The 15,393-nt window shown below is 41.4% G+C and overlaps 1 protein-coding gene across 1 annotated transcript in view; it reads right to left on the bottom strand.

Moving 5' to 3' along the window:
• LOC141259356 (uncharacterized) overlaps positions 1 to 15,393 on the bottom strand; it is a 751,467-nt gene that overhangs the window by 207,136 nt on the left and 528,938 nt on the right. Inside the window, exons 49-50 of the mRNA XM_073675220.1 lie at positions 10,300 to 10,459; positions 10,111 to 10,209 (exon numbers count right to left, since the gene is read on the bottom strand). Of these exons, the coding sequence (XP_073531321.1) occupies positions 10,111 to 10,209; positions 10,300 to 10,459 (259 nt within the window). The remainder of the gene's footprint in view (positions 1 to 10,110; positions 10,210 to 10,299; positions 10,460 to 15,393) is intronic.

Below are 15,393 nucleotides of genomic sequence, written 5' to 3'. Positions count from 1 at the left end.
TTACCATACTTTATGTTACATTACGTTGGTATAATAAACTCCAAAAAGTGGTTAGAAAATTGTTTCTGGATTGAATTTGTCATCCATACAGTTTTACGTGTTTGTGTTACATTACAGTGGTATATTAAACTAAAGAAAAAAGTTGCATTTTTTTTGCTGGATTGAATTTGTCATCCATAAAGTTTTTCGTGCTTTGTGTTACATTACGGTGGTATATTAAACTCCAAAGAAACTTTTAAAAAAATTCTGGATTGAATTTGTCATCCATACAGTTTGGTATGCTTTATGTTACATTACTTGAATTTGTCATCCATAAAGTTTTACATGCTTTGTGTTATATTACAGTGGTATATTAAACGCCCCAAAAAATAAAAAAAACAAATTCTGGATTGAATTAGTCATCAATACAGTTTAACGTGCTTTGTGTTACATTACGGTGGTATATTACCGCTTCCCGACCGCCCACTGTACATAAACGTCGGCACTTGCTGGGCTCTGTGCAGCTCCGATATTTATGAACGGTCGGCGGTCTCGCAGTGCTCAGGGTCCCCAGGGTCCTACAAGCGCTGATATTCCTGTGCAGAGCGACAGCTCTGACAGGTAACATCATTGGGACCTGATTGGATCAGGTCCCAATGATGTTAACCCTTTGCTATCTTCTAGATGCTGCGATCCATAGCAATCGCGGCATTAAGAAGATATTGAGAGGGAGAGGGGGTTGTCCACTCACCTTTCCGACAGCCCCTGTGATTTGATCTGGGGTTGTCATGTCATCAGGAGGTCACATGATGACCTCCGGGTCTGCCATGTATGGTGGCCTGCTAGGATCATCTAGCAGCTGAGTCTTGCAGTAAATCTGCCAGTATAAAACTGTCAGGTCTCGTGCAATGCAATACATGTCTATGGGATTGCATGAGACCACTGATCAGAACAGTAAAAATGTAAGTCCCATACAGGAACTAAGTAAAAAAGTAAAAAAAAAAGTTTAAAATTGCTTTCAAGCTAAAAAAAAATCACACAATAAATAAATAATAATAAAAAAAATGTAAACCAATACATCCATATATCTATGCAAAGACAAAAAAGTACATATATTTGGAATCACCGTGTTCGGTACAACCCGATCTATACAACTGTCACACTAGCTAACCCCTTCTGTGCACACCATAAAAAAACGAAGCAAAAACGATGCTTTTTCATCATACCGCCAAACAAAAAGTGGAGTAAAAAGGTGAGCAAAAAGCCAAATGGAAATAAAAATGGTACTGCTAAAAAAGTCATCTTGTCCTGCAAAAAAAAATAATGCCACCAGACTGCTCCATCAGTGGAAAAATAAAAAAGTTATAGCTCTCAGAACAAAGCGATACAAAAACAATTATTTTTTCTATAAAATAGTTTTTATTGTGTAAAACTGCCAAAACATAAAAAACGATATAAATATGATATCACTGTAATCGTACTGACCCAAAGAATAAAACTGCCTTATCAAATTTATCATACACGGAACGGCATTAAAAAAACCTCAAAAAACAAATGCTGAATTGCTAGTTTTTATTCATTCTGCCTCTGAAAAACTGGAATAGAAAGCAATCAAAAAACGTTGTGTGCCCGAAAATGGTACAAATACAAACATCAACGCAAAAAAACAAGCCATCACATGACTCTGTTGGCCAAAATATTGAAAATTTTTTATAGCTTTTAAAATATGGAGATGCAAAAACCCGATATAAATCTGGTATCGCTGTAATCGCACCGAGCCACTTAATCACTTATACCACACGACGAACAACGACCACTTATACCACACGACGAGCACTTACACCGGGGTTTTTGTGTAAATCTCTGAAATACGTGATTCAGACGGATATTCCCCAGTGGAAGATTCCCTGTGATGAGACAGATGGATTGTTGACGCTGTCTGACCTGTGATCCAGTGGTGTCCGTCTTTTTAGGCATGTATAAAAGTGCGGTTGGCCACAGTTTTGTGCACCTCTGAAACAAAAGACACAGCTGAACAGAGGCCAGACGGAATCCAGAGTAACTCTGCTGCCTCATTATATTGAATGGATCCCTCTGGGTTTCAACTGAATTACATCACTTGGAGATTTAGATGGAAACCTTGATGTACAGTAAGTGCTCAGCGTAGAGCGCCGGATAAATGTGATCCAAAACATTGTGTAAAATGTTCCCAATAAAAGCTTCAACTCAATCCACAAAAAAAGCAAGTCCCCACTCAGGTCCATCATCTGTTAATGGAAATATAAGGGGCTTCCATGTTACTGGTAGCACAAAGGCTCTGTAAAAGCGAAATGGTCCTTGCCCCCCAAAAGAAATTCAGAAAATGTTGTGCTCCCAAGTCCAATTGCCCCCCTCCTTCTTGAGCCCCACAGAGTGCCTAAAACCAGATTTAGGGTCCACAAGTTTGACATTTCTGTAGCGATGAGAGCCCGCCTAATTTTTGTGTGCATGTCTCCAGAAGCATGAGCTGGGCACAACGAACTGCTCGTTACAACATACTGGTCACTATAGCGTACTAGTCACTTCAATGGCAGTTTGCAATTTTCACTCAGCAACATCCACTGCTGCTTGTTTCTGGAAAAACACCCCTGGAGTCAAAATCATCACTAGACTTGTAGATAAATTCCCAAAGGGGTATATTTTCCAAAATGGGGTCACTTGATATGATATTCTGCTCTTCTAGCACTTAGGGGCTCTGTATATGGAGTCCGCAAACTATTCTACAATAATTTGTTCTCCAAGAGTCAAATGGCACTACTTCCCTCCCGTATGGCTAAGCAGTACTGTACAGCCACATTTGGGGTATTGCCACGTTCAGCAGAAATTGTGTGACACATTTCAGCACCATTTCTACCCATTGCCCTGTGTGAAAATGTAAAATCTGGGGCAAAAACAATTTTTTTGTGGTAAAAATATAATTATTTTTTCTTCACTGCCTAATCGGATACATTTCTTTGAGTCACATGTGGTGTCAATTTGATCACTGCACCCCTCGATGAATTCATTGAGAGGTGTAGTTTGTAAAATGAGGTCACTTATGGGGGGTTTCTGCTGTTCTGGGACCTGAGGTGTTCTGCCAATGTGACATGGCACCCGCAAACCATAACAGCAAAATCTGCACTGTAATATGGCACTTCTTCCCTTCTGAGCTTTGCACTGTGCCTGAAAAGTAGTTTTCCACCACTTATGGGGTATTGATGTACTCAAGAGAAATTGCATAACATTTTCTCCTATTACTCCTTTTGAAAATTGCAAACTGGGGGAAAAGCAACATTTTAGTGGAAAAAATAGTAATATTTCATTTACTCAGTCCAATGATATACAAGTTTGTTCATCACCAGAAAGTTAAAAATACTCACTGCCCCTCTAGATTATCCTTGAGAGGTGTAGTTTAAAAATGGGGTCACTTGTGGAGGTTTCTGCTATTTTGGTGTCCACAACCTATTCCAGCCAAAATAGCGCTCCTTCCCTTCCAAGCCCTTCTGTGCGTCAAATCAGTAGTTTTCCACCACATATGGGGTATCAACATATTCAGGAGAAATTGCACAACAAATTTTTGCTTCCATTTTCTCCTGTTACCCTTGTGAAAATAAAAAAATTGGGGCTAAAACAAGATTTTTGTGGGAAAAATGTGATTTTTTTATATTAATGGCTCTACACTATAAAATTCTGTGAAGCCCCTGAGGGTTCAAGGTGCTCACCACACATCTAGATACATTCCTTGAGGGGTCTAGCTTCCAAAATGGAGTCACTTGTGTGGGGTTTCTACTGTACAGGCACTTTAAGGACCCTACACACGCGACATGGCGTTTGCTTGTGATTCCAGACAATTTTGCATTCCAGAATGCAAACGGTGCTCCTTCCCTTCTGAGCCCTGTTGTGCGCGCAAAAAGTAGTTTTCCACCACATATGGGGTTTCAGCGCACTCAGGAGAAATTGCACAACACATTTTATGGCCCATTTTCTCCTGTTACCCTTGTGAAAATGAAAAATTTGGGGCTAAAGTAACATTTTTGTGAGAAAAGGTAAAATGTTCATTTTTTTCTTCCACATTCCATTAATTCCTGTGAAGCACCTGAAGGTTTAATAAACTTCTTGAGTGTGGTTTTGAGCACCTTGAGGGGTGCAGTTTTTAGAATGGTGTCACTCTTGGGTATTTATTTGCCCACTTCAAATGTGATGTGGTCCCTAAAGAAATGGTTTTGTAAATTTTGCAGGGAAAATTAGAAATTGCTGATCAACTTTTAACCCTTCGAATTTCCTAACAAAAAAAATTATGTTTCAAAAATTGTGCTGATGTAAAGTAGACATATTTATGTAAAGTAGTAATATTTATTAACTATCTTATGTGACATGACTCTGATTTAAGGGCATAAAAATTGAAAGTTTGAAAATTGCGAAATTTTCCAAATTTTCACCAAATTTCTGATATTTTCCAAAATAAGCGAGAGTTATATCAAACAATACTATTAACATGAAGTACAATTTGTCATGAAAAGCAATCTCAGAATCACTGGGATATATAGAAGCGTTTCAGAGTTATTATCTCATAAAGTGACACTGGTCAGAATTGAAAAAATTGGTCTTGTCACAAAGGCAAAACAGGCTCTGGCCCGAGAGGGTTAAACTCAAAAAAAGTTTCAAATTTTTTTTTTGCTGGATTGAATTTGTCATCCTTATGGTTTTATGTGATTTTTGTTACATTATAGTGGTATATTAAACACCAAAAAACATTTAAAAAAAAATTCTGGATTGAATTAGGCATCCATACAGTTTAACATGCTTAGTATTACAGTACAGTGGTATATTTAACCACAAAAAACTGTTAAAAAATGTTTCTGGATTGAATTTGTCGTCCATAAAGTTTTACATGCTTTGTGTTATATGACGGTGGTACTGTATATTAAAACTCAAATGAACCGTTCAAAAAAATGTATCTGGTAGGAATTTATCCATACAGTTTTATGTACTTTGTGTTACATTATGGTGGTATATTAAACTCCAAAAAAAGTTCACATTTTTTTCTGGATGATATTTATCATCCTTAAAGTTTAATGTGCTTTGAGTTATATTATGGTAGTATATTAAACTCCAAGAAAACACTTTGCCTACTGCAGGTGACTAATTTTTTTTTATGAAAAATAAACTTGGTTTCCAGAGAAATATCAATTAGAAAATGCATAAGGCATGGGGTAAGGGACCGGTAAGTGGACGTGCTGATGATGTTGCATGCAGACGCTGAGGACGTGGGGAAAGTCCAACTACGCCTGTTGTTGGAGCACAAGAAACACGCCCGTCTACGACACATAGCTTCCTGTCCCACTTTGCAGGTAGGCACGGGACATCATTTCTGAAGTCACACCAGTGCGAACAGGTGGTCGGTTGGATGGCAGATAAGGCTTCCAGCATGCTTGCCAGCGCCACCCAGTCTTAAACAGCCAAGAGTTAGGATCACTTAATCCTCACCCTGATTCTCCTTCCTTCCACCATATTGAGTCCCAGGAGACTGGTGATCCCACACTAGGACACTCCGAGGAGCTCTTTGCACCATCATTTCTTGATTGTGGCCTCTCACCCTGCAAGTTCCAAGAGGAAAAGAAGGACATGCTGTTTGGTGATGCAAAAAACTTAGAGCAGCCACGGTCCCAAGAAAATGACAGTGGGGAACAGCAAATTTTGTCTAAGGAGGTAGCTGATGATGTGACACAGTTGCCGATAAGTCAGGTTGTTGTTAAGTCACAAAGTCAGGAGGATCAGGGTGCGGTGGTGGAAGACGAGGTGGTGGATGACGAAGTCACTGACTCAAACTGGGAAGCTAGCATGCAGAGCGAGGCCAGCAGCACTAAGTAGGAGGGATCGGAAGCACCGAAACAGGCAGGAAGAGAGAGTGAGGTAACAAGAGGGAGAAGGCAGGCAACTGTTCCCAAGAGCACTGACACTCGTGAATTTTGCCATCAAAGACTTAGGTGTTCCCCAGTCTGGGACTTTTTTTAAAGAGAGTTCTGATACAAAATTATGGTCATTTGCAACCTGTGCCATGCCAAGATCAACAGGGGCCTGACCACTAAGAGCCCAACCACCACCAGCATTGTCATCTAAGCACCTGACTCGGTAGGTCAAATGTCTGGGTCCATGATTGGTGCCAGCGGGTGACACCATTGCCTCTTCCCATAAGCTAGGTGCTTGCCGATCCACTGTCAATGACACTGGCACAAATGCATCCTGCCCTGCACCTGTCCTTGCATATTCTGAGGCACAATCATCAATCATTCCAAATCCTTGTCCCAGCACAGCATTCAGCTGTCCCCACACGAGGCCTTGGAATGAAAAAGAAAGTTCCCAGCCATCCACCCACATGCCCAAATGGTAAATGGGCACATTTTCAGGCTGCTTGCTGTGGAAATGTTGACGTTTAGACTTGTAGTAACGGAGGATTGCCGCACTCATGGCCACAGCCATCCCTCGGTACTCAGAGCCCAGCCGCCACTAATTCCCCCGTTGTAGTATTCCCGCCTTGTACCAGCACATGTCCAAGAACATCACTGGTTCCCTTACCTACGCGATTACTGTGATTGTCCACATAACAACCAGCATGTGGACTAGCGCTTGTCGCCAGGGACACTACATTTCCCTCATGGCACACTGGCTGAACATTGTGGAGGCGGGGGCCGAGTCCCACCTTGGCAACAGCACATATGCTAACAACACCAAGGATTGCTGGCCCTATTTTTATCAGGGTTTCCTATACCTCCTACACGAGTTCCTGCACCTTCTTCTGCTCCTACATCTCCCATTTGTTATCTCAGAGCATGTTGTCCACATCAGCCGGAAGCTAGAAGCTCTGCAGCACTACCTCAGCAAAGCGGCAACAGGCTCTGCTGAAGCTAATTTGTCTAGGAGACAAACCACATAGTGTGGGAAAGTTATTGAAAGAAATAACAGACCAGACAGATCTGTGGCTTTTGCCGCTGTACCTACAACCAGGCATGGTCATGTGTGATAATGGCTGTAACCTGGTGGTATCTGTGAATCTTGGCAATCTCACACATTAACCATACTTGGCCCACGTGCTTACCTTGATAGTTCAGTGGTTTCTGAAAACCTACCAAAATTTGCCAGAGCTTCTAGTCAAGGTACGCCGCTTCAGCACCCATTTCCACAAGTCAGCTACAACTGTCACTGCTCTGGCAATGCTGCAGCAGCACATGCAAGTGCCAGTTAACCATCTGCTGTACGACGTGACCACACACTGGAACTCCCCACTGCACGTGCTGGCAAGATTTTGTGAGCAGAAGAGGCCCCTTGTGGAATACCAGCTCCAATACGCCCGTCAGTATTGTGGTCAACCCCTACTCATAACAACTGAAGAATGGACATGGATGTCTGACATTTGTGTGGTTCTCCAAGACTTTGAGGACTCCACAAAGATGGTAAGCGGCGATGACATCATCAGCACAACAATCCCGCTTCTTTGCCTACTTAAACAGTTGCTGCTGTTAATTTAAGATCAAGCTTTGCATGCAGGCCAGGTGGAGGTAGAGGAAGACATGAGACAGGGAGATACTACCCAGGCAAGCCTCATCTCATCTGCTCAGCGCAGATTGGGTAACAATCAGGAGGTGGAGGCTGAGTAAGAGGAGGAGGAGCGCAACAGAGGCTAGTACCCACACTAGCTTCGTCCTGTCTCTCCTGCGTGAATTGGCTGTGGAGGGGAAAGAGGAGGAAGAGATGGAGGAGGAGGAGATGGAGAACAGTCGTCATGGTAGAGACAAGGAAGTGTTGGCTGTAAGGACCTTGGCACATATGGCAGACTTTATGTACCACTGCCTTTCCAGTTACCTTCGCGTTACATTCATCTTGGCCAAAAAAGAGTACTGGTTCTTCACCCTACTAGACCCACACTACAAGGAGAACCTTGCACCTCTCCTTTCTGAGGTGGAGAGGTCTACTAAAATGGTGCTACACCAAAAGGTCATTGTGGAAAATATGTTTAAAAAATCCCCATCAGACAACGCTAGCAGTAGGGGGCAAGCTTCATTGCCCAACCACGGAGGAGAGGTTAGGGAGACTCACACCAGGTACAGCCGAGGCAGGGGTACACTGTCAAAGGCCTGGGCCAATTTCATGACACTCTCCCAGCGTCCATGCCCTGATGACCGGGTATTTTTGAGGGAAGTTTAACAGTACCACAACTACACTTTCTTAATATTTGAATGAGGTACTACAGTTGGTGCCTTGAAGGGTTTATGGATGGCCCTGCTTGTAATTTTTGGCAGGCTTTGCACTTTGTGCATAGCCTTTACAAGTCTATGAGTACCACTACATGACAATTTGAACAGAATGTGTATGAGGCCCCTTCTTTATGTCAAATACATGGTGTATCTGAGTCCCTCTGTGTCCCTAATTTTCGGCATTTCTTGCTTCCTTCATAAATTACATTGAAATGTCCAATTTTTTTTATAAAAAATTTAATCTTGGTTTACTAAATGATTATTTTTTAAATCCTTATTATATTTTGCCTTATATACAAGTCATTATACAGAAAAAATGTTTCTTAAATTTTGTTTCCTTTAACCTCCAAGTTCTTTTTGATTTTGAATGTTTTATTGTCAGTCCTTAAAGAGGTTTTCCACTACTATATTAAATGTCCCACTCGATTTAAACAGTGGAAAGAAGTGTTTTTGTAATTACTTTTTGTTCTCATTCTTGCCTCTGAGCGATGCTATCGCTGACCGCTCACTAGGCATCATGTGACCAGGCTGCAGCCTGCTCTGACATCTGTTGATGTTCCGTCATGTTCCAGCTGCAGCCTGGCGTGACCCAGTGGCACGCACCCCCCTGATTGATGGGATGTTGGCAGGGTTTCACCGCATGTCACAGCCCAGCATCCAGCGTGCTTTCAGTCTCCTCTGCATTCATTGGGAAAGCGCATGCTGGATGCTGGGCTGTTACATGTGGTGAAAGCCAGCTCACAGCCCATCAATCAGGGGGGTGCGTGTCACCGGGACACGCCTGGCTCTAAATAGCACGTGAGACGAAGTGAATGTCCTGGGCAGGAGTTCCTTAAGCTTCAGAGAGCTTGAAGGTGAGTCCAGACGCGGAAATGCGGAAAGAGGAAATCATTTTCACACATTGTACTGTGGTGCAAAGCTGGGTGGTGGTGAAGGAAATGAGACCAGTGGAGGCAGGAAAGTGTGATGCCGACTGTGTCTTAATGAAGAAACATGCGAGAAGTTCTGTACCTGCTATCCTGTGTAAATAGTTGCAACACAATGGCTCTTTAGTTTCATTCAGACTGTGATAGTGATGAGTGGCCCAAATCTCATTATTTTATTCTAAATGTCTAGATGGTTAGAGGATGCTGCACTCATAAAAAACAAAGGTCAGCAGCTGATGTCGGCATCACGCCACAGACTTAGCAATAACATCACTGCATTGTAATGCCTGTGCCGGCTATGGAGGAGGAAGAGGTTGCTGCTCATAGTGGGACTATTGAGAGGAATATTTTTTTATATCTATGTGAAGAACACTAGGATGGGGGACATTCTTACATTATTGGGATATAGAATGGTGGACAATATTAGCTTAATAGAGGATAATTTGCCATGAATCTCAATACTGCAAAGTGATTGGCTTGTTTATGATGGAAAAAAAGTTATTGTTCTCAGCAGCACATTGTTCGATGTAAACAATGCACATGCTGCTAATAACATGACTGTATAGGGACAGAATGGTTTATTGATCGTTGTACCCCCATCATTCTTTGTTAGCCTGAGTAATGAGGCAAGTAAACAAGCTCTGAATCGCTTGAATATTGAGTGGATCACCCTCGATTAACAATATGAAATCGCTGGTGTACATACATCCTAAATATTTCTGTATGATGGTACAATATAATAGCGTTTGAGGCCCCAATTTTAAATTTTAGCCAGGGTGACATGTTGTCTGAAACCAGCTCTGAACATTTGGCTTAGAGAACACACCTCTCTAGGTGAGCCCATAACAAAAATATTGTTGAACCCAGGGTTAAACCAATGTATTGACCTAATTTAGTCATTGTAGCCTTTTATAAAGTATACAGTGATTTCTCACCTGTAAATCCGTCTTTGCAGGTACATGTAAAGTTTCCTATCCCATTTTCACAAAATGCATAAGGTGAACATGTAGAGTTATTTTCACATTCATCAATATCTGTGGATCAATACAAAATGGTATATGATAATTACACCGGTGAGATAATAATAATCATAATTTGCAGCAAAGAAAGTAGAAGTTCTATACCTGTACAATGTGTTCCATCCCCAGTATAGCCAGTAGGACAGGCTCCACAACCAGTGGAATTATGACAGGATACACCAGGAAAGCAGCCATCAGCACACACATCAGGGGGAATCTCACAAAAATTTCCATTGTAATTGTTAGAGCAATTGCAGCTTGTGATCTGTAAAAAAAGTAAAAAATCTCTCTTTTAGCTTGATTTTAGAGCAGATTATAGACATTTTCACCATCTGATACCCTAGTTAATACAATTTGCACATGATGCAGATAATCATTCTGTAGATACATAAAGCTGAAAGAGACAGCTACAGTATGTTCTCCTTCTACATGATATCTTAAACTTCACAGATCTGTAGATTAAATAGAATTTGATTATTATAAAGGTCTCACAGTCCAATTTACTTCAAATGGAATAGCTCAGACATTTCAGCAGCTTATATAACAGACATGTAAAATACATTTTACGTGTGCTATAAACTACGATATCAAGCTAAAATACAAAATTTGGGAAAACACTACAAATTTTTGGTGGCCGTAGACGTCAATTTAGAGGTTATACACAAATTTGGAATAGGATTGATGTACAAATATGTTCCTCAGCTCAACAATAGAGACCCAGTACAGAGTAAAGCAGCGATCAATCTGCTAGTTGTTGATCATGTTTTAAACTAGAGTTAGACAGACCACTTAAAATTCGGTTTCGCTGCCTTCACCAAAATTTCCTCACAAAATCGATTTGTGGCTAATTCATTCACCACAAATTGCAATGCTGAAAGCCTCTAATAGCCTGTACAATATTTGTGTCACACTTCGAGGTCTCCTGTATTGAACCACCCATTCTGAAACCCTTCATGACCTATGACATATAGATACGTCATAGGCAGTGGTGTAACTAGAGTCTGATGCCCCTGGTGCAAGATTTGGACTGAGTCCCCCCCAGCCTGATATATATATGTCCTCCATTCTGGTATATATGTCCCTAATCCTGGCCCCATCCTGGTATATATGCCCCTTATCCTGGGCCCCATCCTGATATATATATCCCCCATCCTGGCATATGCCCCTTGTCTTGGGCCTCATCCTGGTATATTTTCCCAATGGCATTAATATTTAGCATTGATTTGATGTTTAAGTGTTATTGGTTGTCTGTCATATCATACGTATACATCAAACTAATAATAGTGGAGTGGTCTTGTTTGCCGTACCATGGGCAGAGACTTTGTGGTTCTTGTTTCATTGTTCAACTATTTTTAAATATTTTTTAATGTGTGCACCCACCTATTTTATTTTTTGTAATAAATCATAACTTTTTCTGTATTTTGATTCGCGACCTAAATTGTTAATCTATGTTCTATTGTTTGATTTGGACTATGTTGTAGCTGAGACTTGCACTTGATTTTGTATATAATATTAGAGGTTTCTAGTGTTGGACTGGTGTGCCAAGAGCCTACCAGTAATATTGACTCTGGTGGTCCATTGTTTATTTACATGCAAATGTTACTTAACCCTCAGTCACACATTTACCTATGCTTTTATATAATAATACAGTTGATGGTTTGTTAAATGAACGATAAGAGGCTTAAAGGGTATATCCCGGACTTTATGAAAAACAAAAAATGTGCCTAAGCACTATCAGTCAAGTAGTTGCTACCTACCTGCCTGTTGCGCCTGGTGCCGCTCTACCCTGGCACAGAACAGCCACAGACCGCTCCTGCTGGGAATTCAGCTACCTCTGTTTACTTCATATTGACATGTTAAATGCCGATGTCAATCTCTGACTTTGAGTGCGCCAAAAGCACGTCATAAGACCTGGCCATCAGCGCCCACTGTCACGTGATCGCGGGGCCCCAATAACATGACAGCCGGGGCTCTGCAGAAGACCCCCGTGCTTATCACTGCAGATGTCATATGATGATTTCTTTTGAAGCACAATTGATCAGATGATCGCAGCTTCAAGTCTACTAAGGGGACTATTGAAGCAAGTAAAAACTAGAAAAAAAATGTTTTTAAAAATATTCAAAAAATTAAAAATATATAAAGTTTCAAATCACCGCCTTTTACTCCATTCAAAATAAAACAACAAAAAATACACATATGTTGTGTTGCTGCATGCAGAAATATCCGATCTATCAAAATATAAAAAAAATTAGCCTGATCGGTAAACGGCATCACTAGAAACAAGATCAAAATGCCAGAATTACAGTTTTTGGGTTGCCCCAACATTTCAATAAAATTCTATAACAGGCGATCAAAACATTGTATCTAACCCAACATCTTATCAATAAAATGTCAGCTCGGCGTGCAAGAAATAAGCCCTAACCAAGCCCAAGATCTCGAAAAATGGAGACGCTATGGATCTCGGAAAATGGCACCATGACTTGCAGGAGAGAGAACAGATGATAGATAGATGTGAGATAGATAGCTACAAAAATGTCGTTCATATCTATATAATCATTGATTTGCATGTGTTATTGTCACTACTTAGATGTATTTACTAAATAAATAAAATAACAAAAAAAATGGTGTGGGCTCCTGCGTAATTTTCATAACTAACAGAAGGAAAGCAGACCACTGGGGGCTGATATTACTAGCAAGTGAAGGGCCCATTAGCCAAAAACGTTCCCTGGCTATTAATAACAGCCTACAGTTGTTTGCTTTTTGTTTACTAGCTAGCTTAAAGAGGGATCCCAGAAAAAAATTAACATAAGGTCCCCCTATTACATCTTAACAGCAAAGGCTAAACAGACAGCTGTGAGCTGATATTAATAGCCAGGGATGGGGCCATGGGTCCTGGTCCCCTCCGAAGCTAATAATATGAGCCCATAATGGCGCCAGAAATATTGCATCAATAGAATGCGCCAATTCTGGCACTTAGCCTCGCTCTTCCCACTTGTCTTGATGCAGTGGCAAGTGGGATAATAGGGTTGGGGTTCATGTCAGCCTTGTAATGGCAGATTACATGAAGCCCAAGTTAGTAATGGAGAGGCATCTATAAGACACCCCCATTACTAACCACATAGTAAAAGTTTGGAAAGAAACACAAGGCCTGAATAAAATCCTTTATTTAAAAGAAAAGTCCACACTTTTTCACATTTATTTAAAAATAAAAAACACATATCTACTCACCTAACGCCTCTTCCTCTGAAGCCAATGTCCCCTGTGAAAGACAGAAAATAATAAACAGCAAAAATACTCACCTAACATCTAATCCATCGAAGCCCTTGTCCCTGTAAAAAAAAAATAAAATAAAAAACAACAATATCCCTCACCTGTATGACATACTGTCCCACGCCGTAATCCATCTCTGTGATATTTGGTTTACAACTTGAACAGTGGCATGAGGCTACTGTCCAGGCTGTAAACCAGGGCACAATGAGCTGCTGCGAGAGTAGCTTCAGTGACAACCAGTGATGTCATAGAGGTTACCACCAGTCCCTAAACTGCATTCCCACGGGCAGTTCACTGCGAGCCGGGACGATGAACTGCGGTGACCTCAGTGAGAGCACTGTGAGAAAATTCTCATGGTGCTCACGGTGATCTCATTGAGTTCACCGCAGTACATCATTCTGGCTTGCAGTGAAGTGAGCCTGGGAATGCACCTTCAATGACCAGTGGTAATCTCTGTGACGTCACTGCTCGTCACTGAAGCTGCTAACACAGCAGATCATTTTGTCCTGGTTTAAAGCATGGACGGTTGCATCATGGCACCGTCCAGGTTGTAAACCAGTTATCGTAGACATGGATTACAGCATGGGACAGTATGTCGGCCATGTGAGTATTATGGTTGTTTTTTATTTATTTTTTTTTAAAGTTGACAACAGCTTCAGTGGATTAAATGTAAGATGAGGATAAGTTTTTATTTATTTTATTGTTAATTTTACACTTGTTGCAGACAGCAGGGGCTGCCTACAACTCTCAATATTGTCCCTTGCTCGCGCTGATCTCAGCGCAAGCAGGGAACAATGGAGAGAGTTTCCTCCAGCAGCCGGGACCAGGGATCAGCGCAAACAGTACCGCTGATTCCCGGGCGCCAGTACTTGTCACGTTGATGACACATGGATGTCATCCGTGTGTCATCAGTGTGCACCATGAATTTTATGAATGCGGCGCACAAAAAAAAGACATGTCTGTGGGTTTTTCACATGGACACAAGGGCCGTGTGAAAAACCTGACATGTGCGCACACCCATTGAATACAACATATGTCCGTATTTGCGACCCATTAAAAAAGGGGGCCACATACGGACATAAAAACAGATGTGTGAAGGTGGCCTAATACTACGAAACACAGTAGACAGCTAGGAAATGTTTTTGCTGGCATGGCTGTGCAGTGACAGTGGTGGCAGCAGAAATTGCATAGCAGAGAATTTGGATGAAGCAAGTAAAGAGATGTCTGCCAGGTGTATGGCCAGCAACGGAAGACTATAAAACACAGTGGGCTGACAGCAGAGGTGTAACTGGCATGGCTGTCCAGTAGTAGTAGTATTTGAACAGTAGAAAAATAGTATGGAGCAGGCAAGGAGATTTCTGGCAGTGTAAGGTCAATAATAGCAGCTTGGCAGCAACAGTACTGTAGTGTAGATGACATGATGGACAGTGAGTAGATGCCCAGCTAAGCATGCGCCATTGGCGCTAGCAACAGCAGAATGGTATAGAAGACAGACAACAGACTGTCCGACAGGTAAATGGTAGTGTCAAAGCTGAATGAAAGTTAGAACTAATCCTTTCCTGATTCATTTTGAAAAATGTAAGGTTTTCAATGCTTGTGATAAACCCACAAGCTGAATACCCTCTTAGACATTATACTGGAGACAGTTCAGCTTAACCAAAGCTACCTGGAGCCAGTTCTTGCTAGTAGTTCAATCAAGTGACCCAGAAATTCATTGGATAGAGGATCAGGGTATCTGCTTGTGAAAGGACACTGTATAGATATGACTGAACCTGGCTGTACAGCCAAAGCATCTCTGTTTGCGGCACTGCGTCAGGTTGTTACAATGGCAGATAAATCATCTGATCCATCATGACAAATATACTGTTGTTGCTGCTGCCTCATAACCCTAATATAACTATCATCTGATCCATCATGACAAATATACTG

This window comes from Phyllobates terribilis, unplaced genomic scaffold (genome assembly GCF_046119375.1).
Source record: "Phyllobates terribilis strain yellow unplaced genomic scaffold, ASM4611937v1 Scaffold_3__8_contigs__length_932513732, whole genome shotgun sequence".
In the NCBI taxonomy this organism is placed as follows: Eukaryota; Metazoa; Chordata; class Amphibia; order Anura; family Dendrobatidae; genus Phyllobates; species Phyllobates terribilis.
Note: the sequence above shows the minus strand (reverse complement) of the source record. Positions and strands in the feature narration are given on the sequence as shown.